This window comes from Triturus cristatus, chromosome 5_1 (assembly GCF_964204655.1).
Source record: "Triturus cristatus chromosome 5_1, aTriCri1.1, whole genome shotgun sequence".
In the NCBI taxonomy this organism is placed as follows: Eukaryota; Metazoa; Chordata; class Amphibia; order Caudata; family Salamandridae; genus Triturus; species Triturus cristatus.
The window spans coordinates 813,830,936-813,855,462 of NC_140587.1; the positions used below are offsets into that span (position 1 = coordinate 813,830,936).

General features: G+C 44.7%; 2 protein-coding genes across 3 annotated transcripts in view; both read right to left on the bottom strand.

Annotated features, from left to right (window-relative positions):
• The window catches only part of PTPN2 (protein tyrosine phosphatase non-receptor type 2), a 520,264-nt gene that overhangs the window by 296,017 nt on the left and 199,720 nt on the right, over positions 1 to 24,527 (bottom strand). The window lies entirely within an intron of this gene.
• LOC146831511 (uncharacterized) lies at positions 14,545 to 16,105 on the bottom strand. Its single transcript, XM_085604159.1, has 2 exons — positions 15,916 to 16,105; positions 14,545 to 15,616 (listed from the first exon to the last, which is right to left on the bottom strand). Exons 1-2 carry the CDS (start codon positions 15,947 to 15,949, stop codon positions 14,736 to 14,738), a joined length of 915 nt encoding a protein of 304 aa, XP_085460285.1. The 5' UTR covers positions 15,950 to 16,105; the 3' UTR covers positions 14,545 to 14,735.

A 24,527-nucleotide genomic window follows, 5' to 3' on the forward strand; every position in this document is an offset into this window, starting at 1 on the left:
CGGGAAAACCAAACTTCCTCAGTATCTGAAATAGTGCTGCCCATCTTACCAGATGAAAGGCTTTTTTCTGCATCTACTATAATTACAGCTGCTCTAGTTTTAGTGGTCGCAAAATAATCTATGGGCTGAGGCAAATAGTATTAGCCACCACTGACCTGTGAAGAAGAAAACCATTCCGATTGCCATGAATACATTTCTGAGCAACAGGAGCTAAACGATTTGTTATGTTTTTCATCAAAAGTTCGTAGTCTGAATTAAACTAATACGCCTATAAGAATTAGGATTGGGAGACTGTTTATCTTTTTTTTTAAAAAAGCTTAATACAATAGATTCAGTAAAAGATGTAGAAAAAGACCCACCAAATATTATTTCATTAAAAACTTTAATCAAGAAATCTTTTAAGAGCATGGCAAATTTCTTATAAAACTCAAATGGAAAAAAAGGAGGGCATGCTCTTGAACTCATTCTGATTTCCCTCCCTTTGTTATCTTGCATTGTCTTGATCAATGATCCACAAGAATTACCTTGTTTTGCTTTAAAGGAAATAACCCGACCCATGAAAACATTCCTTAAAGCACTCCCAGAAAGTTAACATGGTGGCAGAGTTATTGCTGGCACTGAAAATTGTTCTATAAAAATGATCAGAAAAGCCATTCCACATAATCTGCAAGTAGCCTGATAGAGATAATAAAAAATGTGATGCAGGCTTAAAACGCTTCAAAAAGCAAGTGAACTGCCTAGAATCTGGATAGGCAGTGCACCATGGGTCCAACAACCCATAACATTCCTTAAATCTCTCTACCAAAGCCACGGATGTGAATTTTAATGGTCTTTTATCGACCAAAAGGTTCTGGAGCAAATTAAAATCTCCCCCTTTGCCTCCATCAAAGCTGCATAAATTTGTTTTAAAGGCAGAGTATCCACCTCTACTGGCCATTATAGTCAATAACATTAAAGAGATGTGAATCTAAATGTGCTATAACCCACAGCCATTGCCCCCTGGTTATCTCTTTTAAGACTCACTTGCTAGTTTCCTCTTGAAGGGGTTTAGAAAGAAAAAAAAAGCTTCTCTGCGACATTCCACTGTGGCAGATAAAAATATTAATTGGGAGAATCTAGGAGGGATAGTTACATTAGGAGTATTTGACTTTAAATGGGTCTCCTGTCAGAAAATTACATTGGGGTTGAGTAATCGTAACCAACTGACAGCTGCAAAGTACTTTCCTCTATTGCTTAAACCATTTATATTACAGGTAATCACCTTAACAAACCCTATCATTCCAAATAGCAAAAACAGCATTCTTGTGCCGTATGTATAAAAATACTTCACATTGTTCTATCATAGAACATAAGCACTTTAGCTCACTAGTACCACCATTTTTATCAATACACCCTCTAGTGAATGCTGACAATCACCCTGATCGTGCCCATCCCACCTCCAAGCAGCCACCTGCCAGCCCCCCATAACAATCCCCAAAGCCCAATACCCCCCTCTAGAAGGAAGCCCCCCGTCGACACCCTCCTGCACCCATCACCCCCCACTTGATGGGTGCCCCGGTGTGGCACCTTAGTCTCCGCTGAACACTACTCCACCCCACTCTTACCCTCACCCACGAAATGAAGGGAAAAAACACAGCACCTTAAACTGAATTCATCTTGACCCTTTTTAGCAAATCATTAGCCTCTGTACATGAGGAAACCACCCAAAAAAGACCCTTAGAAAGCAATTTTAGTTTAGATTGCTGATAAATAACCGCTTAAGCTCCAGCTGCTTTAAACAAGCCAATCACGCCCTTGAACTCTCTCCTGAAGAGCTGCCGCAATCGACTTGTCAGAAAAAAATCTGAAAATTTGAGTCATCTTCCAATACAAACGCCTTCTGCTGAATTGCCCTTAATAGGAAATGTCCCTTGACCCTGTAATCTGAAAAGTAAACCAAAATTGTTTGCAGCTGCTTCACATTTGGAGAGGAGTAAAAAGGGACCCAATGGGCCCGCATAATTGATAGATCTGCTGGGGGATTGGTGAGCACATGTTTTTTTTTAATCAAAATTAGGGTATTTACCCCTCCTTCCTTGGCCTCCTTACACTCAGGGATACCAACAAACCTTAAATTTGAACATCTCAAATGATTTTCCAACTACTATAGTTTTATTCTCAGCAAGGAGAGTTCTTTCCCGGCATTATCTACAAACTTCTGCTGTTTAACTGAACTGTCCTCCAGATCAGAGACCCACTGTTCAATCTAATTGAGTAGCTCAGAAAAACAAGCATTGGCATAGCCAATAGGTCTTGCCTTTGGGACCTTATAAGCGTTTAGGTATGCAGCACATTATCCTATATATTGTGTTGCTAGGTATTGAATAGTTGTACAGTTACTATATATGGTGTTATGCAGTCTGATTTATGACAAAATGCTTGCCTCTTCCGCATGCTGTATGCATGCTTTTCAATTGGATAACATGTGTATGTGCTTCCTACGGTGCATTCTTCTATGTTGCGAAGATGCTTAAAAAATATAACACACTGACCAATTTAACAAAAGAGCATTTCAACTTGTGCCAACCTCTTCTGCTTCACCCTGTCCCTTTAAAAAGAACAACTGTACTGCGGTAAAAATCAAGGCAAAGCAACAGAAAACGAAGAACAGGACATCAAACCAGAGATCCATACTGACCACGATCTCATGACATGCTGAGGAATGGGTCATTGGGGGAGGGGGCGGGGGTGTGAAATCCTATGCTAATTACTTATTTCTAGAGCCTGGACCAATCACCATTTGAAGGTCTGCAAACACCGCCCGCACAAGCTAGCAACCGCCACAACCCCCATGCTTCATAAGTATTTTTATGTTTTACATAACACCAAAATGACACCTTTCAGCGGCCTCTGAGCATTGTAGACGCTATGTGACATAACGGAATAGTAGACATATTAATTAAATGTAGACAAAAGCAGGAGTCAGAGAGTAAATCGTGCAACAGTATGGCTGCAGTCCAGAGAAGTATTCCTGGTCTACCTAGATTCACAAAGCAAGTCACAGCAAAAACAGCTGTCATGCCCATCTGATCTAACCATTTCCCTACATGCCCACAGCACATTACCTCTGAAATAATTCGTACTCCAGCTCTACCTCACCTGGATCCCTGCATTAGAAATAAGCTGCCAAATTCAAGCATCCACCTTGGGCATGGCTGATTCCCTTGAGGTATCTGAACTCTAGGCAACGGTGCGAGTGTTCGTGAGAGCAGCAGGAGGCAAAAGCAGTTGCACAATGTTGCAATAATTCAGATTTCATTTAAAAATGTGTGGCCTATAAAAAAATCTAATCAGAGCTAGAAATTCAAATGTGGTGTGCTATTTCAGAAGAAACAAATACAAGTAAACAAGACTCCCACTCAGAAGGACAGAGGTAGACAAAAACAAGCACAGGCAAAGCCAACATGTCCGGCTTTTGCTAGCTATGCCGTTTCCAATGAAAGTGTTTTGGTTTCAATAGATTTTTCATTTACTTATATAGCATTGACTGTTGCACTGCGGTTATATCTTAAAAACAAAGACAACTTATTAATAAAGAAATTAAGGTACCTGGGTAAATAAATAAAAGAAAACCTGGGAAAGGACACAATGGAAAGACAGCGCACTGACATGCACTCATTTTTAGGTTACTTGCAAATACAGTCACTCACGGCAGAATAGAGCTAATGGCTGAAATGGGCTGATCCACTGCTAATACTGTGTGTGGTCATGAGAGGAAGCAAAGTATGAATTATGCTCACAGACCAATGGATGTAGAGGGTTAACCCAAACCCTTCTTTGTGTAGGTTTTATTTTGAATATATGAAACTAGTGAAACAGCTAAACACGTTTCTAGGCAGACCTCATCACCAAGCCCGTTGTACTGCTGCAATGCCACAGATTTTCTGCGTCTATTCTTTACTCTTCTACTGAGATTATCCCCTCGGGTCTGTCACTGGCCTTCTTGAAATAATGATTTTCCCTGCTGTCCTCGCGACTGTAAGTGTTGTGAAACCTAGTCTAAGGAAAACCAGCAGCACATTTGAAAGGTAACAAACTATTCATGTTCGCATAAAGCGCCAGAATAAACAGAAAATAAAATACAGGGGTGGGTCACATCGGCTTCCAGCCACAGCATTCAAAGTGCAACTCCCCCAGAAAATATGTATTCTTGCAGCTGAAACCCAAACGCAAACAGATTTCCTCCAGTTCACTAACGAAAGGCCCTAACTGACGGAAGGCCCAGCTCCCAGAGATAGTTTGTTATGTACAGTTGGGCACTTTGCAAACCACTGAGTCAGAAGGCTGTGCTCGAAACGGCTGATCAATCTAAGCATGCATCCATAAACTAGAGCTTGGAAGACAATTGTGCATTTGATTATATATTTATATACATATTAATCGGGGAACTTACAAAAAATAAAAATAATCGGTTGTACTAAAAGATACGCCAATGGGGTGGTCTTAAATCTATGCACACCCTTGGGACTAACCGTGACCGAGCACCACACCCCCTCCGAAGTTCTTCTGCCTTGGACGGACTTCCAGAGCACAGTGCGGTCAAGATGCCCCTCCAGCATTGTACAGTAGCTGCAGCCAGGCCCTAGATGAGACGCAGATGCACACAGCACTTGTGTGCTACAGGCCACATCACATCAGAGTTAGCTACTGTGGAGCTTCTAGATTTAACCGTTTGCAATACAGCTGGAAATGAAGAAAAAAAAACACTGGCGGAACAAACACACTGGGGTTGTCAAGTGGCGCGCGTAGAGCGCGGTGTCATACGGAGTTGAGTCAATGACTGCCAGCCTCTGCCATATTTTAACAAAGTCTTGCGCTCAAGAAATTGACAATATAGGAAAAATGTTATAGTTTAGCTGTTCTCAGTTTCTTAATTGGTAGCGAACAAACAGCATTTTAAACTAGTGCAGAGGATTAAAGCAGATGCTGCAGAAATGTGGATTTATTTAGCATGTTTTAATGCGTGGCACCGGAAAGATGATTCAGGTGTAATTGGGCTTGCTGGCAGACAGATGTGTATATATGAGAGTAATATCTGGTCACACGTGTAAGCAAGCATGGCCGCAAAAGTGAAAGCAACCGCGCTGTGTTTAACTATACACGACGAGGGAGGAATGCAGCTGACACACTGCGCGCCGCTGCTCGCTCCCGAGACCCAAACGCCGTGGGAGTGAACGTTTACAGAAAAGGCGGGACATGCACCAGTCTTTGGCCAATTTTGTCCTTTCATTATTGAAAGCCACACGCAACGGCCAATGGAATGTGTGGGAGTGCCAGACCCACACAGAGAAGTCTGGGGGACGTTTGGAGTGCTCACAAGAAGCCTCCCATAGAGCAGCACATGCGCGCTGCACTAGGCTCGACCTAAAAAGAGTAAACATATTGTCAATCTTAGTTAATGACCTTGCAGAGATGAAATAGCCAGTGACTGATCATTTCTGAAGTCCCTAATATCTGCTAAAAGAATCGCAAACTATTAACTGAAGGGCCATTCGGAAGAGAGATTTTGGGCTCAGTATTCACCATAGATTCTGGTAACTGTGAAAGAGAAGGTAATGAAGAATCCAAAAGGTTCTGTAACAGTTGCATTTTACTCAATGACACCAGTTTCAACCCTACTTAGCAGGCTTGGCCCTTGCTTGCTCTTTGCATTCATTGGGTGATACTATACGGATTCCTACAGTGTTCTTAATGGCCTCTAAACTTACATCCCCCTTAGGAGCAGATATCATATCTTCTTGTTGCTGTGAGGGCCTAAATACTATATAGTTGTACACTGGGGAGATGCTTCAATAGCCCCTGCTGATAACGGAGTCTGCAGTATCAACGAAGTAGACCCTAAACTACAGCCAGTGCCTATACACTCTTGCATCACCAGTTCTGCTTTAGAGTGGGGGCACCCTAGGTTCCTTAAAGGCAGGGCTATGTGGTACATTTGTCATCCATAAACTCAAAAATCAACCTGCATATCCAAGTACAGCATTTCTTGAGGACTGCTCTACTGGCCATACCCCAAGATTGTAGCAAAAAACGAGGCAATCTCTTGGGAGGGCCTCTCTCCTGATTTGCCTGCCCTTATCATTCCTTGGACATTGCTTGTGTTGAGATTCGGAGAAGCTTTTAGCCTTCCAGAGGGACCCTCCATGTGAATTAGGTTTCACAAGTCAGACTGCCCCCAGTGGCCAGCGCCCCACACACATCAAATGTACAAAAGAGACAGGTTTCCAATAGCCTGAAAGCCACTGCCGTGGTTACTCACTGCTAAAAAGCATTAAACGGAGCAGAAAACTGAGGAGAAATGCAAGAGAAATAGGAAGATGAGCCACATATGGGTAGAGCCCTGAGTGTCGAAGGAGAAGGCTTTTCCGAAGATGCAGCCAGGAACCGCTCAAACATGCAGTCGAGGCAGTCCTCAGCACAATACCTATGTTTCTGCAGCTCCTATGCCTGGTCTGACCAGCAGTCTCTTCCAAGGCACCGGACTGGAACTCTCTTCACCCAGTGGCCGCTGGTGTCAGGGCAGAGTGGTGGGGGAGAGGTGTGTAGAAAAAAAAAAGAACTTACCTTCAGCCAGCTGCATTGCACTCTTCTGCTCCTCTGCAGACAGGCTCCCAGAAACTCCTGCGGCCAATCTTGAATCCGCTTTCATGCAGCATGAAAGCAGCATCAGGATTGGCCTGAACGCCCTGGATTTGCAGTCCCAGTGAGATTGACTGGGAACCTTGTGCCTACTGTCTCCAACCCGGAAACGCAGCTCGGGTTGGAGACAGCTTCAGTGCACATGTCAGTATGACTGCCCTGAAATGGCCGGCCAAACCCACATGTGCACTGAATGCCGTGCATACCACTCCCCCTCGTGCCAGTCAGCCCTCTGGCCCCGCCTCCAAAAGTTTAAAACCTGTTTTTTTTATTGTTTTATGTTTCAAGTTTTTGAGGGTGCTATACGGGGGGGTAAAAAGGGGTATTGGCTAGTGACACTCCTTCGCATAGTGGACGGGCGCTGCTGCTTTTACTCAGTAGCCCCCAAAGCAGGACCATCACCGCCATGCCACTATTACTATTGATGCCCAATATCGGCCACTGTAACCTCTGCAAACTTGCAGGCTGCCAGGAACATCCTAGGAGACTACACCACGGCGCAGCTCTCAATGCAGCCTCAGAACTTCACCTGCAACGCCACTCAGATCGCGAGGGTGAACAGAGTGGAACACAAAGGGTGGAATCTCAGTGGAGACGAGAATGCCTGCTCCTGGCACCTGAAGTGTTAATCCATGGAAGACCTTAAAAATGATGATGCAGTCTTGCCTGGCGAATGTTTTCTTCGCACTAGCACTCCACTTCTCCAATAAAAAGCCGAGCAAATCCTTTGCACACATACAGTTTATTTATAGAAGTGGCAAGTAGGCACCTCTTGGCTAAAAATGGTCTTTTTAAGGAAACAAGTATGTCAGAGGTCTAAGTTGCAGCCGCACCAAATGAAGTCAAAAACATCATGTGGCCACACAGAAAAACTGACAGGGGGAGTAGTAAAGGAGAAAAAAGTGGACTTCCTAACACATGCAATATCAGAATCATTTAATAAAAAAAAACAGAAAGAGGGAACAGTATGCAGGAGATGCTTGCATGTGAACTATTTAGTTAATTCCCATAATAGTGCATGTAGTATATTTAGGAGTTTCACATATTTCTAAGCGCCACTGCACAGTTTCATCAGAAGACTGTATGATAAAGTGCAAGCCCAGAAGTAAGGTTTAACAGGAAAATAATTTGTACAGGCGCGGTGCGTCCATTGGGGCCGTGGGGGCGTTGCCCCCCCGCCCACGCGCACCCGCCCGCAGCTCCCTCGGTGTCTCTGAACTTAGTTTACTTAAGTTCAGAGACGCCGAGGGTGGGGAGAACTGACAATGCATGTCAGTCAGCATGACGTCGGACCGTGGGTGGTCCGGCGTCATGTTGACAGACATGCATTGTCAGACAAGCCAGGGAAAGCCAGCACTGCAGCACAAGTGCGCATGAGTGGGCATGGAGAGTAATTTTTAGCCCGTGCCCAGTCATGCGTACTTGTGTTTTTACTGCCTTGCGCATGCCCATTAGGAGCCCCTCGGTCTCCTAATGGGCAGGCGGCGGGCGTAGCGTAAGCTGTGCCCTCAGCCAATCCTGGAGCTGCTGCAGCACCAGGATTGGCTGAGGGGTTGCCACTCCAGTGCTGACGTGGTGTTCCGGTTTGAAGGGGGCAGAGGCGCCAACGCCGACCAGGAGCAAAGGCGGTCAAGTAAGTTTTCCTTTTAGTTTTCATTGTATTCTCCCATGCTACCCCCCTGCGCGTGACCCCCCCCCTCGCGACTGCTCACATGTTAGTTTGATTCCTTTGCAATCATTTAACACCCCGCCACTTTCAAATGTCACCAGCCGCCCCTGAATTTGTAGGATAAGTCACTTAGCCAATAGCACTCACTCGTTACCGCCAATGCTGTGTTTTCGTCAAAGGTTTGCTTTCAATACTCCGTTTTAAGGAATTTGCCGAAGCGCAGCGAGAGTTGTAGCTAGATATTGTGATGTGTATGGTAATTTTTTGAATGTTTCAAGGGGGCTAGCTGGCATGCTTTGGTGTGCCTGTGCATTGTGGTGTAGAAAATGAATGATAAACACGCCAAGTAAAGAGGTGTAGAATGTGTTTCATTGAATTGTTTTGATTTTTCCTGTACTAAACTGCCTATAGTTTTATCAGGTTATGTTTGAAAGCAGTATTGTACCCAGTTAATGGGTGGTGTTCAGGTTAAATAACCCCATAATGAAGCACTTGTGATTTTACCATCTCTGGCTAAAAACAAGTGTTCTGCATTTAGTTGTGGTGAAAACACCACCTACTCTAGACATTTAATTTCACAATGACGTTGTCGTCAGCGAAGAGCTCATGCCTGGAATGCGAAATCAGTTGTGATGTCTTTTCTGAGAAACTGTTTTATTTGCCAGGAAATGACTAACTTCCCAACATCCAGCGAGGTACCGAATCAAACCAGCTGACATTCTAGATTAAACTTCCGCTTTCAACTTCGTTTAACCAAGATGCCACTATGCAATGGTACAAAAGCAAACGGAGATGTATACCAACACTAAATATAAAACACTGTTAAAAAGCAAGGTGCTACCCAACATGTAAATGATGACTAAACCGAGAGCATGAATTCAAAATGGCACGACCACTATTCATCATCTGGGATATTACAAAACATATTTATTTTGAGGAGTTTAGTAGTAAGCAACAGAACACTCTGGTTTACCAAAAGGACAATGCCCAATAACTCTAAGCAGAAACTCTGAATAGGATTGCTAGTTGATCTTTTTATTTACACCTTAATTGCGGTACACCGTGATAACAAGCATTAGCATAGCTAATAGGTCTCGCCTTTGGAACCTTAGAAGTGTTTAGCCAGAGCTATTGGCTTTACCAATGTATTTAAGCTATGCTGTAAAGCAGCATGTTAAAAAGTTTAGTAAAAAAAGTGTTAAGTATTTTTGTTACCTTATATGCAACCAATAAGACATTATATAGAACTGCACGACCCTATTAAAAAAAAAAATTACCTTAAAAATGCCTTCTAGTTTTCTTGTTCTTGAAATGCTTATTGAGAAGAAGTGGAATTAAAAGTATTATTTTTTCTAATGTTACAAGTACTTCTCTTTACCTGTTTGTAACTTTCGGTGTCACGCTTTATACATTAGTAAGACCAGTAACCTTCCTCATATGTTGAAAAAGGGTATTTTTAGTCTTCTGTGGTACTCCCGGAGGGGGGGGGGGGGAGGAGTGTGGGGGGGGGGGGGTCATTGTTAAATCTCCTTGCATGTATGTATAGGTGAAACTCACAAGCACAAATAGGTATGTTCACAATTGCAAAACGCTTTCAAAATTGGGAGAAAATGGTTTTGTCCTTGCAAATTGCCTCTTTTGTTTTTGCATTTTTATATAGCACAAACTCTGACCCAAAGGTGAGCATCAGTGACATTGCACAAGTGCACTTATTTTTGGCAGGTAAGGGGAGATTAAGTGAATTTCCCAGAATAGATAGATAGACACTACAATAGACACATTGAAGTATACTTCCATATTCACAAAATAACGTACAAAGGCTAAGACCAGGGCCACTGGAATTATACGGCACGGCTAAGTAAATTATGTGGCAGGAGAACGCAAAATTACATCAACTTACCACAACTCAAACAGACTAGGTATGGAGATCGGTTGATAAACACAAGACCTCAAACACACTTACAGTCACATATCACAGACTAAACAAAAACACGAACACTCATGCTGCTTTACAGCATAGCTTAAAAACACTGGCAAAGCCAATAGCTCTGGCTAAATACTTACACGGTTCCAAAGGCGAGACCTATTGCCTATGCCAATGCTTGTTGCTAATGGGACAAGGAAGACCTTCTGGCCTCCGGATATGCAGGACGTATTACATAGCTTGACAACAAACTGCATAACAATAATAATAGGATATTGTGAGGAAAATATGGAGTTCTAATCTAATTGATTAAAGATATGCGATGAACAATGCTTTCGGCATACATTTTATTCACCGAAAATGTTACTTGTATTTGCTGAGGTGTCTCCATAATATTACGTGAATTCTGTCAAGTTCCAATGCAAGACTCAAGCATCCCTTCACTACTGGAAACACAACTCAGGGGAAGAGGAGGGAAAAACTTGCACATTTTCCTTTTCTCCGCAAAGGACAACGTTTTCAATTGAGGCTAAGGAGATCTACTGGATGTTACTCCCAAACAAGCATTGGCATAGCCAATAGGTCTCGCTTTTGGGACCTTATAAGTATTTAGTTAAGCAGCAGAATATCCTTGGTGCAACAACACCAACTATTGCATGGCTAAACACTTATAAGTTCCCAAATGCGAGACCTATTGGCTATTCCAATGCTTGTTCCAAATGGCAGAAAAACAGAAAACATGTTTTTGCATCTGAACCATAAACTAGAATATTCACTGCCAGGTGAAAATAATTCAGTTTACAGTTAGGGATCTGTACAGAAATGTAAAATGTTCCTAGTTGTAGTTGTATACATACTTTGGATTTTTTGTGAGTGCTAAATAAAATAACCACAAACAATCGTTAGGCTCATAACTTGACTTATTAAGCAATTATTTTTTGTGAATCAGAGCCTGTATGTTTCAAATAAAAAGAGTATCTTCGAAGTTAATAGAGCCAATCTACCTACAGTTCATTACAGTATCCATATCGAGTTGAAGTTTCAAGTTTGTGTAGCTATTAGCATACAGGATTAATGCAATACAAAAATACCCAAGTGGAGGAATACATCATAATAAATGAGCATACGTGCATGTAGATAAAACCTAAAAATATATCAAGTAGAAAATAAATCATTAAATTAATATAAAAGTGTTTAATGCATTATGTAAATACACCATACACAAACTTACTACATCATAATCTAAGAATGCTGGAGCTATACATACACAACCTAAAATAAAAGTTAATCGCCAGAGTTACTAGGTACCCCCTTGCTAGTTTTTATAATTGTCAAGCATTTAACTGCTTCCGAGATAAATGTTAAAACTCTTACAAAGGGATCATCCAAACCTAATTCCAGAGCATCAGTTCAGACACAAATGTTGTATTCTTTCAAGAACACTTTCTCAAAAGCCAGAGGTTTGGACATATTGTAATGATATGACTGTTGCTGTTGAGGATGTGTTGGCAAAAGCGAAGCCGCAATTCAGTAAAACAGGCTTAACCCCAGCGTCGTAGACCTTCGGGATAGTAAACACAGAGGTCCTACCATATTGAGTGTTTGCATGAGAGGCTCATTACAAATCCTCTTAGTGCAACCCTTCTAATCAGTGAGTGAGCTTTGCAGGTTAATCTTTCATCAAATATAATGCTAAGATTGGTGCACCGACATGCTGTTTCTAATTGTACCCCTTCTTCAAACCAGGAGTAACAAACAAGTGATTCACTACAATTCAGAACTTGGCCTTTGCGTTATTAATGACCAAAAATGTGATTTTATTTTGTTAGACCTTACAAAAGTGTTCACTTATTTGTCCACCCAGATACGTGCTGGGATCGTTCGCAGAAGATAACACTGAACTGCGTCCGAGGTGGACTGTAAGAGGGGGCTCTAGGGAGCCGTCCACAGGGAAGTCTTTTACTGGGGAAGCCAAAGCAGGTGGGGTTATAAGCTGCTATTACCTCTGCCAACCAAAGGTTTATTTCAAACCGGTAACAGTGACGTTCTCTATCAAATCTGAAAACTCACTTCTGTTTATTATTCCCTGTCACATGTGGCCTCTTTCTGTCACAGCGCTGGCGACAAGCACACGTTTGCCGGGATACACACTCATAAATGGCTTTTGTGACTCGGCCGTGAGATCTGGCCGCCTCCCAGCCCTTTCCTGTGATAAATACACTGTGCACCAAGCAGACACCCGACAAACACAACGCCCTGGATTCACGCAGAGGCAAAACCAACGCCGAATGTGCCAGGGTAGCTAGTATAAAAAGAAGCAAGAGCCGCTAAACATGGTTCTGAATACTTTCGCTGCTAGGAGAGAGAAAAACAAGCATTGAAAATGCAATAGGTCTCGCCTTTGATTAAGTTGAAGCCATTTGCTTTGCTAATGGTATTCTATAGCAAAGCAAATGGCTTTAACTTAGTCAAAGGCGAGACCTATTGCATTTTTAATGCTTGTTGGTAGGGAGATTAAGTGATTTGCCCAGAATCACGGGATGTTGAGCCAACGCCGATGCTCGATCTTTGTTCCCCAACTCTGGCCGTTAGGCCACATCCTCAAATTCTGGGAGTTAAGCCTAGATTAATTTCGGCAGAAACAAATCGGCATGTTAAAACAATGCAAGAGTGGGGAACATGAAGTTATCCGGTGACCTTAAATACAAACCGTCACATGCATCAAGCCAAAATGTGGTAGCAAAATTAGCGATTAGCAATTTGCGAGCGCATTGTAGCGTTTCCCAATGCATCAACCAAATAACCTATAATCGCAAAAATACCGACTCGCAAATACCGGGAATCCAGAAATAGCGAATCCTTATCAGCTAAAAGATAAAACGCGTGAGCCAAATAAAGAATAGCAATAATTAATCGCTAAACGATGCATCAAAAATCGCAAATAGCGATTTTACCAAAAATCGCAATTTTGCCAGTGCAGATTTAGGAGAATCAGAAGCAGGTGGTAAAAAAATGTTCTTCTTTTTTCACTACAGCTAATAAGCTGGTGAGGGGTATTGTAACTGACCAATGAGTCCATAGAGGACGCACACAAGGGCGGCACACTACGCGTTTGTGATGAGGATGAGGATCCATGCAGCAGGCCAGGGCAGAAGGAGATTCCAGGAGAGGATATTCTGCCTGCGCATCACTCTGTTGTGACGAACTGATGAGGACATATATGATTAGTACAGGATCAACGCTGCCATGAAACTTTACCGCATAGGTTAATTCTAAACACTAATGCAGCGCAAGACACGTAGGACCCATGCCATCCCTCCCCATGTCCAGGTGTAATGTTGCCTGCACCTACTTGCATCAGGAGGTTTCCAGGGGGTAGTGGCGGTAGCGGGAGGGGTATCACAAGGCTCCCTCTCACGTTTCTTTAGATCCTTCCTGGCTGCCATGATGACTCTGATCCACAACCACATCAGCCTCCCCACAACCCAAAGGGAATTGAACCCACCCAAACTCCATTCATATCGAATTGCACAGTTCCCTAATGTAATATGATGCATAGATTGCACCCACGAGCCATATGTCCACCAGCAGTCAATGAGTAGATCTTCCGTAACCGGAAATCGTATCACTCCATCAATGTCCAAGCAATGTGCAATGGGAACAACATCATGACCGACATCGTAGCGCAATATCCTGGGAGCATCCATGATTCATACATCTTCCGATACATTGGCATACACACACACCTGCTCAGGGGGGGATATGGCGAGGTACACCTGCTAGGTCAGACAATCTACTTATGCACACAAAATCATTCTGTAATGGCAATGCATATCTGACACAAACACATTCCACACTACCCTGTAGGTGACAGTGCATACGCCGTGAGGAACTATATCATGACCCCATAGTTGAACCCAGGCTCCCAACAGGACCAGCGGTACAATGCAGCACACACCAGGACAGGTTATGTGATTGAACAGACATTTGGATAGCTCAAGAGTCGCCTCCACATCCTGCACAGACCTGGTGGTGCGATGCAGTACCAGCTGGTGACCTGCTGTAGGATAGTGGCAGCATGTGCAATGTAGCACAACATAGCTACCACAAGACGCATACCCATAGATGCCTACGGCACTGCGGACAACCAGCCCCCTGTACACCCACGACACCCGCATCCTGCAAGCTCAGCGGAGGAGCAGTGGAAACGTGCACATGTCACCCAACATCACTTCAAAGGTACGTAATCATGAGACAGAAACTATCATTCTTTACATGCAAAGTTTTTATTTGCACGTGAACATGGACTGTTGTGTGTCTAAACATACACGTAGCTTAAGGGTACATTCACGGCATGTACCAAGGCACTAATCAGATAAGGATTCGGACTTAATTACCAGTCCCTCTGTATATCCTGACCATGGTTACGCCACCATGGATAATTGTCCGGAGGTATGTGTGTGCTCAGCGCTTCCTCCCACGCACACCGAGGCATCTTTTGCCTGCATCGGCATCCCCACCCATTGGTGCAAGTGTAAGTGTCGAACGACGTGTACTACACCTCCTGCCAGTGCTGACTGGCGCAGACATGCTGCTCAGGCTGGAAGCCCCCTCACTCCCCTCATCTCCAGTGGCATTGCTGAGGCCACCTGCACCAGCCTGGAGCTGTTCAACAGCAGTGGTAACTTGGCCAAGGGCCCTGGCCACGTCCCCACAACAATGCCCCATGTCAATCTGCATTGCCACCGACCTCCGTGACAGCAGTGCAGTAGCGTTGCACAACTTATTGTTGGATCTTGTATATCCAGCCAGGCGCGCCATGAATTCGCGATGCCTCCTCCTCTCGGTGTTGTGTCCCTCCTGCATCACACGCACAAGCTCGTGCAATGTCGCGTTGGTGTGCCTGTTGCCTTCCACAACTGCTTGAGTGAGTTCACTCACGCGATCTGCCATGGTGGAGAAGTTCTTGTTTAATTTAGACCTTTGCAGGTTGATGGCTCCCATGTGTCGTGCCTGCTGGCGCTGCACCCTCATCATCTGCAACTCGACACCTCCCCAGACATTTGGAGTCGATGCCTCCTGTGCTGATATGTGGCCCCTTGCCCTGCGTCTTCGCGTCATCTGGACCGGTGTCTGCGGTGTGGTCGTGGTGGACCTGACACTAGGCAGGCTTTTTGCAGGTGCCCTTTCAGGTTCCGGAATGCTCTTCATTGGCTGAAGGGGAGGGATTGTAGCTCTGCGTCTTATGGGTGCCTGGGATGTGCTGGGAGGTGTGACTAGTATGGCAACGGCAGTCTCTGCGCTCTCCCTGCATTCGCTCTCATCAGTGTCTCCTTCCTCTGCACCTGTGGTGTGAAACAGTGCAAGATTAATATTTGTTTGGGCTAATGTTTTGCAACATGGTGATTTTGTTAGCTCTTACATTCTCACTGTCTGTAATCACTGTCTGTGAAGCTTTTTTGGCACAATGGTCACACAAAGTGCAATGTGACTCACTAATTGGTTCAGGGGACTACGAATCCCATGATGCATTAGTAGCTGTATATGAACTGTGGCCTGGGGTTGATTACAGCTGCTTGCCTTCTTATTACTGTATGTGCGCTATTATTATTTACATTGATGGGTATATTATAGTGCCTCTTACCTTGTGTACTGCAGGCTGCGCCGGATGTATCCATCTGTCACTCCCACTGCAGCTTCTGGCAGGATTGTGCCCTCCACCAGGTCCTCCAGAGCTGTGTTGTCCGGGACTGTTGAGGGTCCTCCTCCAGTGCTCTTTGCCTCCTTCAGCCTCTGTGCGATTCGCTCCTTGGCACGGCTCCGCAGATCATACCAGCGTTTTTTTAACTCTTCAATGCTGCGGTGTGTCACACCCACAGCACTGACTTTTGTTTTTATCCGGTTCCAGATGCGTCTTTTCTCAGCCTCTGGGACTTTTAGGGAGAGCTTCCCAAAGAGCTTGTCATGGCTCTTTACAACCTCTTCAATGAGGTACTCGGGTTCCCTCTCACTGAATTTGATCTTTCTTTTTCTGGCCCCTGCCCCCTCCTCTGCTGATGTGTGGGCCATTTCTGGTGTTAGCAGTAGTCTGGATGCCAAGTCTTCCTTTGCACAGCTCTCCACAGGCACTCTGCTACGGCTTCCTATGGGCACAGACTGCAACATGGAAAGAGTTACTTCCTGGTTGTGAGGTCATCATGCTGCTCCCAATGCGACTCGGTAAAATTGCGATCTCGCAATTAGCGATTTCACTAATTGCGATCTCGCTAATAGTGATCTCGCAATTTGCGAGATCGCAATTTGTGTGTTTTCAGCGATTAGCGATTTTTTTTGTTTTCTCGCTATTGCGTTTAGCGATTTGGTAATTTTTCGGTATCTGCGTCATGCATAGGAGATACCGAATCCTTATTTGCGATTCCTTAAAAATCGCAATCAAGGTCTTGCTAATTCTTAGCTTGATGCATGTGCCTGAAAGTGCCCCGTTTTGGCCGCCCAGCCTTAGATTGTCTCAAGCGCATATTTAGCTTTACCGCTGCCTTCGATTGACTCTGACCGGCAGGCATTACTAATCAATCAATCAATAAGGACTGTGGTAATCTACTAATACAAGAAACAAACCAGCAAACGCTCGCCTCTGTTGTTGGCCGGAGGGGACACCTCGTCCTCCGAGGGAACACTTCTTACAACGTTGGGGGTGGCCATGCTGCACTATGAGAACCATGCACTACTCGAAAGAGCCAGCCAGCTGGAAAGGCCACGTCACCCGCAGGGGGGTGTTTACAGAAGACAGCCCCTTGATATTTCCCCCACTGTCCGGGAGGAAAAGTCTTTTTTCAGTGGCCATTTGGCCCCTCAGGCTAGCCGTAGTCAGCGCGAGATCTCTTACCCCATCCCCCTGGAGCGATATCTAGTCCTGGATAAAGTTGGGTATTCACGAGGGCTCACTCACCTGGTCATCCTTGGTTTCTGGCTAGTTTTCATTCCACCTCATATCTATTTTTCTAAACACCCTACACTTTAAGTGGCCTTTGCTCACTCACTCTCATGATACCCTGCGTTGCCCATAATTTTGGTACATAATGCCCCCACCTGAAGCTGCACTCTGTGTCTTGACGTTTGTGCAGGCACAGGCCCCCCGACCCGACCCTGCAAAGTGCGCTGACCGTCACTTAGTTTACAGGCTGTTCTCGTCTGTGTTAAATTGTTAACACTGTCACTGTCTATCCATCTACGTAAAACACTCCAAAGTAATAAAAAAACACAAAGGTGTTTGGGGATGGCCCTTTGGCTTTGTTTTCAAAAGTATGTATTTGTTTAGGCCTAGATTGCTCCCCAGAGCAGATGTGTAATGCGTTCTGAACTCGGTTCCTAGATGCGTGTCCTCCGTCGAAATCCACGCTTAAGATTCTCTGTGGCTAAAAATACACAGTTATGACTGTTTACTCATTTAATTGATTGCTTCTAGTATAAAAGTATAGTATTGCTTTCTATAACTTACTACAAAGTCCATTTTGAAGTCATAATCCTTTCGGACTCTGGTGTAAGAACTGTGAATACCACGTGACTCAATAGCGTCAGTGTTTTCATGTCTTCGGTTCCCATTCAGCAGCCCAGTGCATTTTTTTGTTGTTGCATATTTATATAGCGCAAACTCGACACGGAGGTATTGGAGTGCTTTACATGAGCACTAGTTGCATTACACAAGCGCCCGTCGGCGCCTCGGACGCGCCTAGCGCCAGCCATGCTGCCCGTTCTCGTAGAGAATCAGGTAGGATACTGTATTCAAGGGAAGAGTTGTATAATATAGGTAAAGGGGAGAGGGAGGAACATCATCTTTCTCCACCAGCCACAGACAAAAAGCCCCTAAATTGTGGGCTGATTAACTGTAGATCCCTAGTAAAACATCATCTAGAAGTGTCTCTTATGATAGAGGACATGGATCTAGATGTTTTATTTCTAACTGAGACGTGGACCAGCATCAACACCACTGTAGAAATGGGGTTTGCCTGCCCGGAAGGCTATAAATTCCTGCACAACCCAAGGGCCGTTGGAAGAGGAGGAGGGGTGGGAATGATCTTCAAGGAAAAATTGAGCTTTGCTCCACTGAAGGTGGATGAGGTCACAGGGATTGAGCTCATGGGCTTCTCGCTGCAAGATGTCAAAGGCAGGTTACTTACAGAATTGATATGTTACAGACCGCCAGGACAGGACACCCAGTATCAGCTACTCCTGGATTCCATTTCCAATTTGATTGTAACCCACTCTAGAATGATCTTATTGGGGGACTTTAATCTTTGTGATAATGGAAGTTTAGGTAACCATCTGAGAGATCTAAGAGATACCTGTGCCAATTTTAACTTACAACAGATGGTGCTACAACCTACCCATCAAGGGGGGCATATGTTAGATCTCCTGTTTGCTAACCAGGCCGAGACTGAAGTGATAAAAATATTGCCACAAAGTTGGACGGATCATCATTTAATGACTGGAACGTGGTAAAAAATGCCTGATGACATTTCGAACAGGAAGGGAGTGGGCCAAATTGGGAAAAAATAAGAGCCAGCCGATTTTTCCTAAAGTTAATCTCTTTGACCCTTTTACCTCTGTAGAGGAAAACTACCACAAATACTGCAGTCATATTACGGAGACTCTGGACCAGCTAATCCCAGTTAAGAGACTCAAAAACAGGAAGAAAGTATCAGCTCGGTGGTACAATGAGGAACTGAAGCTATTGCGAGGGTTATGCAAGAAAGCTGAAAGGCAACGGAGAAAGAACTATTTAGAGCAGGATAAAAAAGAATTTAAATTAGCATTAATTAAATATAAAGAGTCTATTTCTAAGTCAAAAGCTGACTTTTATGCTAATTCCATTTTAAAAGCGCCGAATAGCACAAAAGCACTTTTCAGCCTGGTTAAAGATCTTTCCAATCCAATCTGCCTAAGCATTAAGGTGACTGCATCGCAGAAACTCTGCGATGAGATCGCCTCTCACCTTAAGGAAAAAATCATCAAAATTGAAGGGGACTTCCATATTAACAACACTAATGAGCTGGATACTCATCCCTGGAATTTGGATGAGGAACCTCGGATGAATACCTCCTTGGAAAACTTCCAAGCTCTCACGGAAGACTCTTTTAACAGTTTGGCCCTTAGTGTGTCTTCGGGTTCTCCATCTGACCCCCTTTCACATAAAATCTGGAAAGCGATCGGCCAGGAAACTCTCCCTTGGTTGAGGCAGATGTGTAATCAATCCTTGGCAGAGGGAGTGGTGCCGGAGGCATGGAAGCAGGCAGTAGTGACATCTGTTAAAAAAAAAAACCTCACTGGACCCTACTATTCCTGCAAATTTCAGACCTATCTCCCTTCTGCCATATCCGATTAAAATTCTGGAAAAATCCTATCCTGCTATCTTGAGGATAATTCTTTGCTGGACAGGGACCAATTTGGGTTTCGCCCTAGCCATGGTACCGAGACGGCTTTGGCAACCGTTATGGACAATCTACAAATCTGAGCCGACAAGGGGAATGCTACCGTCCTAGTGCTACTAGATATGTCGGCCGCATTTGATACGGTGAGCCATACAGTACTGGTGAGAAGACTGGCAAGGATGGGGGTGAAGGGACAGGCATTACAATGGCTACAGTCCTATTTATCAGAAAGACAACAGATGGTGACTATGACCATTCTCCTCCAGTAAGTCTCCAGTACATTATGGGGTACCGCAGGGCTCTGCGATCAGCCCAATTATTTTTAATATCTATCTGCGGCCTCTGTTCCCCATTATTAAATCCTTCGGCATTAACTTGGTCAACTATGCTGATGACACTCAATTGGTGTTTTCCATGGAAGGGAAACAAGCGGTATCTATGGATTCGTTCCAAGAGTGTATGCGTCAGACTGCTGGATGGCTTAAGAAAAATTCCCTTCAATTTAATGGGGGGAAAACGGAGGTGCTATATTGCTCGGCTGCTAGAACTCCTCGCCATTTAACTCTGGAATTTAAACTAACTCCTGAAGAAGATACTCTGGTCCCAGTCATAGTAGTACGCAACCTGGGGGTTCTGATAGATAACAACCTCCAGATGGAATCACAGGCCAATAAAACGATTGGCGTGTGTTTCTTTGCTGCGCATGTTACGGCAGGTCCTTCCGTTAATTTCAGAGGATCTACGCCCCCTTGTGGTAAGGAGCACAGTGCTGAGTAGACTGGATTATTGTAATTCTCTATATTTAGGAGCCCCCCAATATATTTTTCAGGGGTTACAGAGAGTTCAGTCTATGGCAGCAAAGTTGGCGCTAAACAGGCAACGTAGGTCATCTACCACTCTGGGCCTGAGAGATCTCCATTGGCTGCCTATTAGAGAAAGGGTCTGTTTTAAATCACTTTGTATTGTGTATAAAGCAGTACACGATCTGGGACCAATCCCATTGCGGGAAAAGTTTAGCTGGTACAATCCTAAGAGGCAGCTCTGCTCCGCCAGCGCAAATTTGATGACAACTACCTGCTTTAAGCGCTCGAGGATGGGGGGCAGAGCCCTCAGTGTGGTGGCCGCACGTCGATGGAACGAGCTGCCCCAAAGTATCAAACAAGCTAACTCTCTGATTGAGTTCAGAAAGAGCCTGAAAACCTGGCTTTTTCCTAAAGACTGATTGCAGTCTCCCTTGTGTTACTTTGGGTTGCTCTCATGTTGGTCATATTTGAGTCTTAAGCGCCAGGATACCCGTAGGGTGGCAGTCTGCGCTCTAGAAGAATCTCCTACATTACATTACAAGGACACACTCCTTTTTGGTCGGGAGATTAAGTGATTTGCCCAGAATCACGGGACATCGAGCCAACACAGAGGCTCGATCCTTGTTTCCCACTCTGGCCGTTATGCCACATCCTCCAATTCTTGGAGTTCAGACTAGATTAATTCCAGCTGAAACAAATCGGCATCATAAAACAATGGAAGAGCGGGGAACATGAATTTATCCAGTGACCTTAAATACAAAGTGCCCCGTTTTGGCCGCACAGCCTTAGATTGTCTCAAGCGCATATTTAGCTTTACCGTTGCCTTCGATTGACTCTGACCGGCAGGCATTACTAATCAATCAAACGCTCGATAAGGACTGTGGTAATCTAACTAATACAAGAAACAAACCAGCTAACACTCGCCTCTGTTGTTGGTCGGAGGGGACACCTCGTCCTCCGAAGGAACACTTCTTACAACGTCGGGGGTGGCCATGCGGCACTATGAGAACCATGCACTACTCGAAAGAGCCAGCGAGCTGGAAAGGCCACGTCACCCGCAGGGGGCTGTATACAGAAGACAGCCCCTTGATGTTTCCCCCACTGTCCGGGAAGAAAAGTCTTTTTTCAGGTAGGGTAACAATTTCCTAAAATGTTATCACACCTTTATCCTTTCCCTTAATCCGCTGGGAAAGTTACTTTGTTTAATTAAAAAAAGGGGGAGAGACGTCCCCACCACTACAAACCAGGCTAAACGGCCCCTTGATAATTATTCCCGGGCCAGGCTTTAGCGGGGCAGTACGGCCCGCCGGAGCGTGTGATATTCGCTTTGAGTTTTCGGGCTGTATATTTTTTGCTGCTTGTTTTGTTTGGGGGGCTACTTTGAGTTTCCAATGAAGGGCGTTGATGTACCCCTGGACAGGGGTGAACAGCAGCTTGGCCTGGGAGGGGGCCGTGTGTGTGTTGTTTTCACCCTCTTTCCTCCATTTGTTTGGGCCTGCGTCAGCCCAGCCGCCTCGGAGCAGCTGTTTCAGCACATGGCGTAGGACCCCCATGGGCTGGTGCCCGCTCCGGAGCCTTTGAAGGGCCTGCTTGGCTTGTGCTGGGGTACTGTGGTCGAGGGAGGGGGGAGACATGGGGGGGGGGGTTGATTGTGAAGCTCAAGCCGCAACACGCCACGCCAGAGAAATTAAAGTTTCTCTTGCAGGACACCGCGATCATTTATTTTCTAACTTTAACTTTAACTCTCATTCCTTATTTCAGTTTGGAAAGGAAACGTTACAGAGATATGACTTTTGCAGAATCAGTGAGTGAGAACCAAATGCGCAAAAAAGAAAAAGTGAAGCTGTGGGCTTTTGCGCCTCACTGCACCGCAATTTCTGAATGACCGGGGTGAAAGTCGATTGCAGAATCAGTGAGTGAGAACCAAATGCGCAAAAAAGAAAAAGTGAAGCCGTGGGCTTTCGCGCCTCACTGCATCGCAATTTCCGAATGACCGGGGTGAAAGTCGACGAGGACGCCCAGGATGGAGTTTGCTGCGCGAACCTCTCCTCGACAGAGACTTATCTTTTGGAGCCGTCCCACTTGGACGGACTGCCCTGCTGGCGTAAAAGATTTATTATCTTCTTTATGGGGCCATCTGTTTCGCCCCATAAAGAAGATAAGAAACCTTTTACGTCAGCAGGAAGTCAGACGAGCCAGTCCAACTGGGACGGCTCTAAAAGAGAAAAGTGTACGTCACTGGAAGCTCTTTTCCAATGGCTGGCCACCGTTTAGCATAAACGGCGACGCCAGACAATGGAAAAGAGGGGCGGGGCTTAAACCCCACTAGTGAAAGCTATCCAAAAACATAAAATCTCGCCAGCGAGACTGCGCATGTGCGCAGCCTACGCTAGCCGAGACCTAAAAAACTATGTACAGTTATTACACAAGATCAGATCATGCGCTGCTATGGCCATAGCACCTCTCTAGCTCATTAAGTACACTGTGTTTAGCCCTGGACCAGTGCATTCTGGGTGTTGTAGTCTTATTTTGCTCCTGTCGAGGAGCATCTACGAAAACTTTGGCATTTATGATGTTGCATTTATTGAAGGAGCACGATTCTGGCCCAAAGTCCATCCAGTAGAACCAGCCTTTACCTCAAACGCCCTGGGAACGCATCCTGAAAATGTGGAATCCCAAAACAATGCGGACACCTCCATAACCCTGCACATCCCGAGCCTTCACAGCACACTGAGATTTTGTTAGTGGACCACAAGACATTTTGTTGAGGCTACAGTGATTTTCTAGCTGTGCTCATTTTGGGTAGATATGTGGAGTTTCATACGGTGCAATTGGTATATGGCACTAAGTAATGGAGTATCACGCCCACTCCTGACTTATAATGGTTTCACCTATGATGATGTTCGCATTTGCATAAAAAAGTCAATAGCATGCGGCGGTCGTTCCATTCGGTGATTCACTTTGCTGTGTATGGGTATGCTTGGTTCTACGTCATGCGCATCGGAGAGATCCAGGCTCTAGGATAGGTGAAAACGTTATACTATACTGTTTCAACGCCTCGTCAGGGATAGTAAGCGCTATATAAATGCAATTTCAAAAATTCACATTTTCCAGTGTCACGTGTGACTATTTCGTCTGGCTGTTGTTTCTATCATAGTACTTGCGGTTCGGCGTGACTAGCGGAAAAAGCAAAACTACAAGTAACGATAGGCAGAGAAAACAGAGGCACGGAACTGGGTGGACTATTCTCACCTGAAATGTAACAATATGGGTTGCAAGGGTGCTTGAGGTTATATTGATTGTGCTAAATAGGCTTGGATGAGCTATGTCCCTTCATCCGCTCACTGATAAGGGTGTCTGCGAGGCACTAGTGTTGCACTGCGTAGACCTTCTATGGTTTAACTCACCTGTGAAAGCTGTAAAACATCTTTGTCTTTCATTTTGCTACAACCGCGACACCTGCGCTTTACTTTTAACACGGTTAAAGGTAAAGCGCCGGTGCCGCGATTATAGCAAATGTAAAGAAATAGATGTTTTTTTTTCTATTTCTTTAGTTTTGCAGCAATTGCGGCACCGACGCGCATGAAGCTGACGAGGAGGAATGGGTTAAATTAAAGATGCGCACTGTGGTGAGGGAGGCGGAGGGAGTAGAAGCACGGCAGGGCAGAAAGTTAAATAAAAGACGCGCTTTTTCCATTTCATAATAGCATTTCCCTCTTTTACCTTTAACTCGCCAGTTACGGACATAGAAGAAATATTAGTGCAGGTGTATGCACAGCTTCTAAGAGAAGTCTGTTAGTTTTGAATGGAATTGTGTCGGTCATCTGTGGTAGAGAAATGAGACAAGGCGTCGTTTTGCCGTGAAGACGGTGAGCTCATGTTAAAATGAATGTATAGCAATAAATTGGTGATGCATAGCAGTCATTTAGTCTTATTGTCCATTTTATGTCTACGACTATGTACGTAGCAGTATCATTTTATAAGTATAATAATGCGAAATGTATGTGGGAACTTCAAATACACCA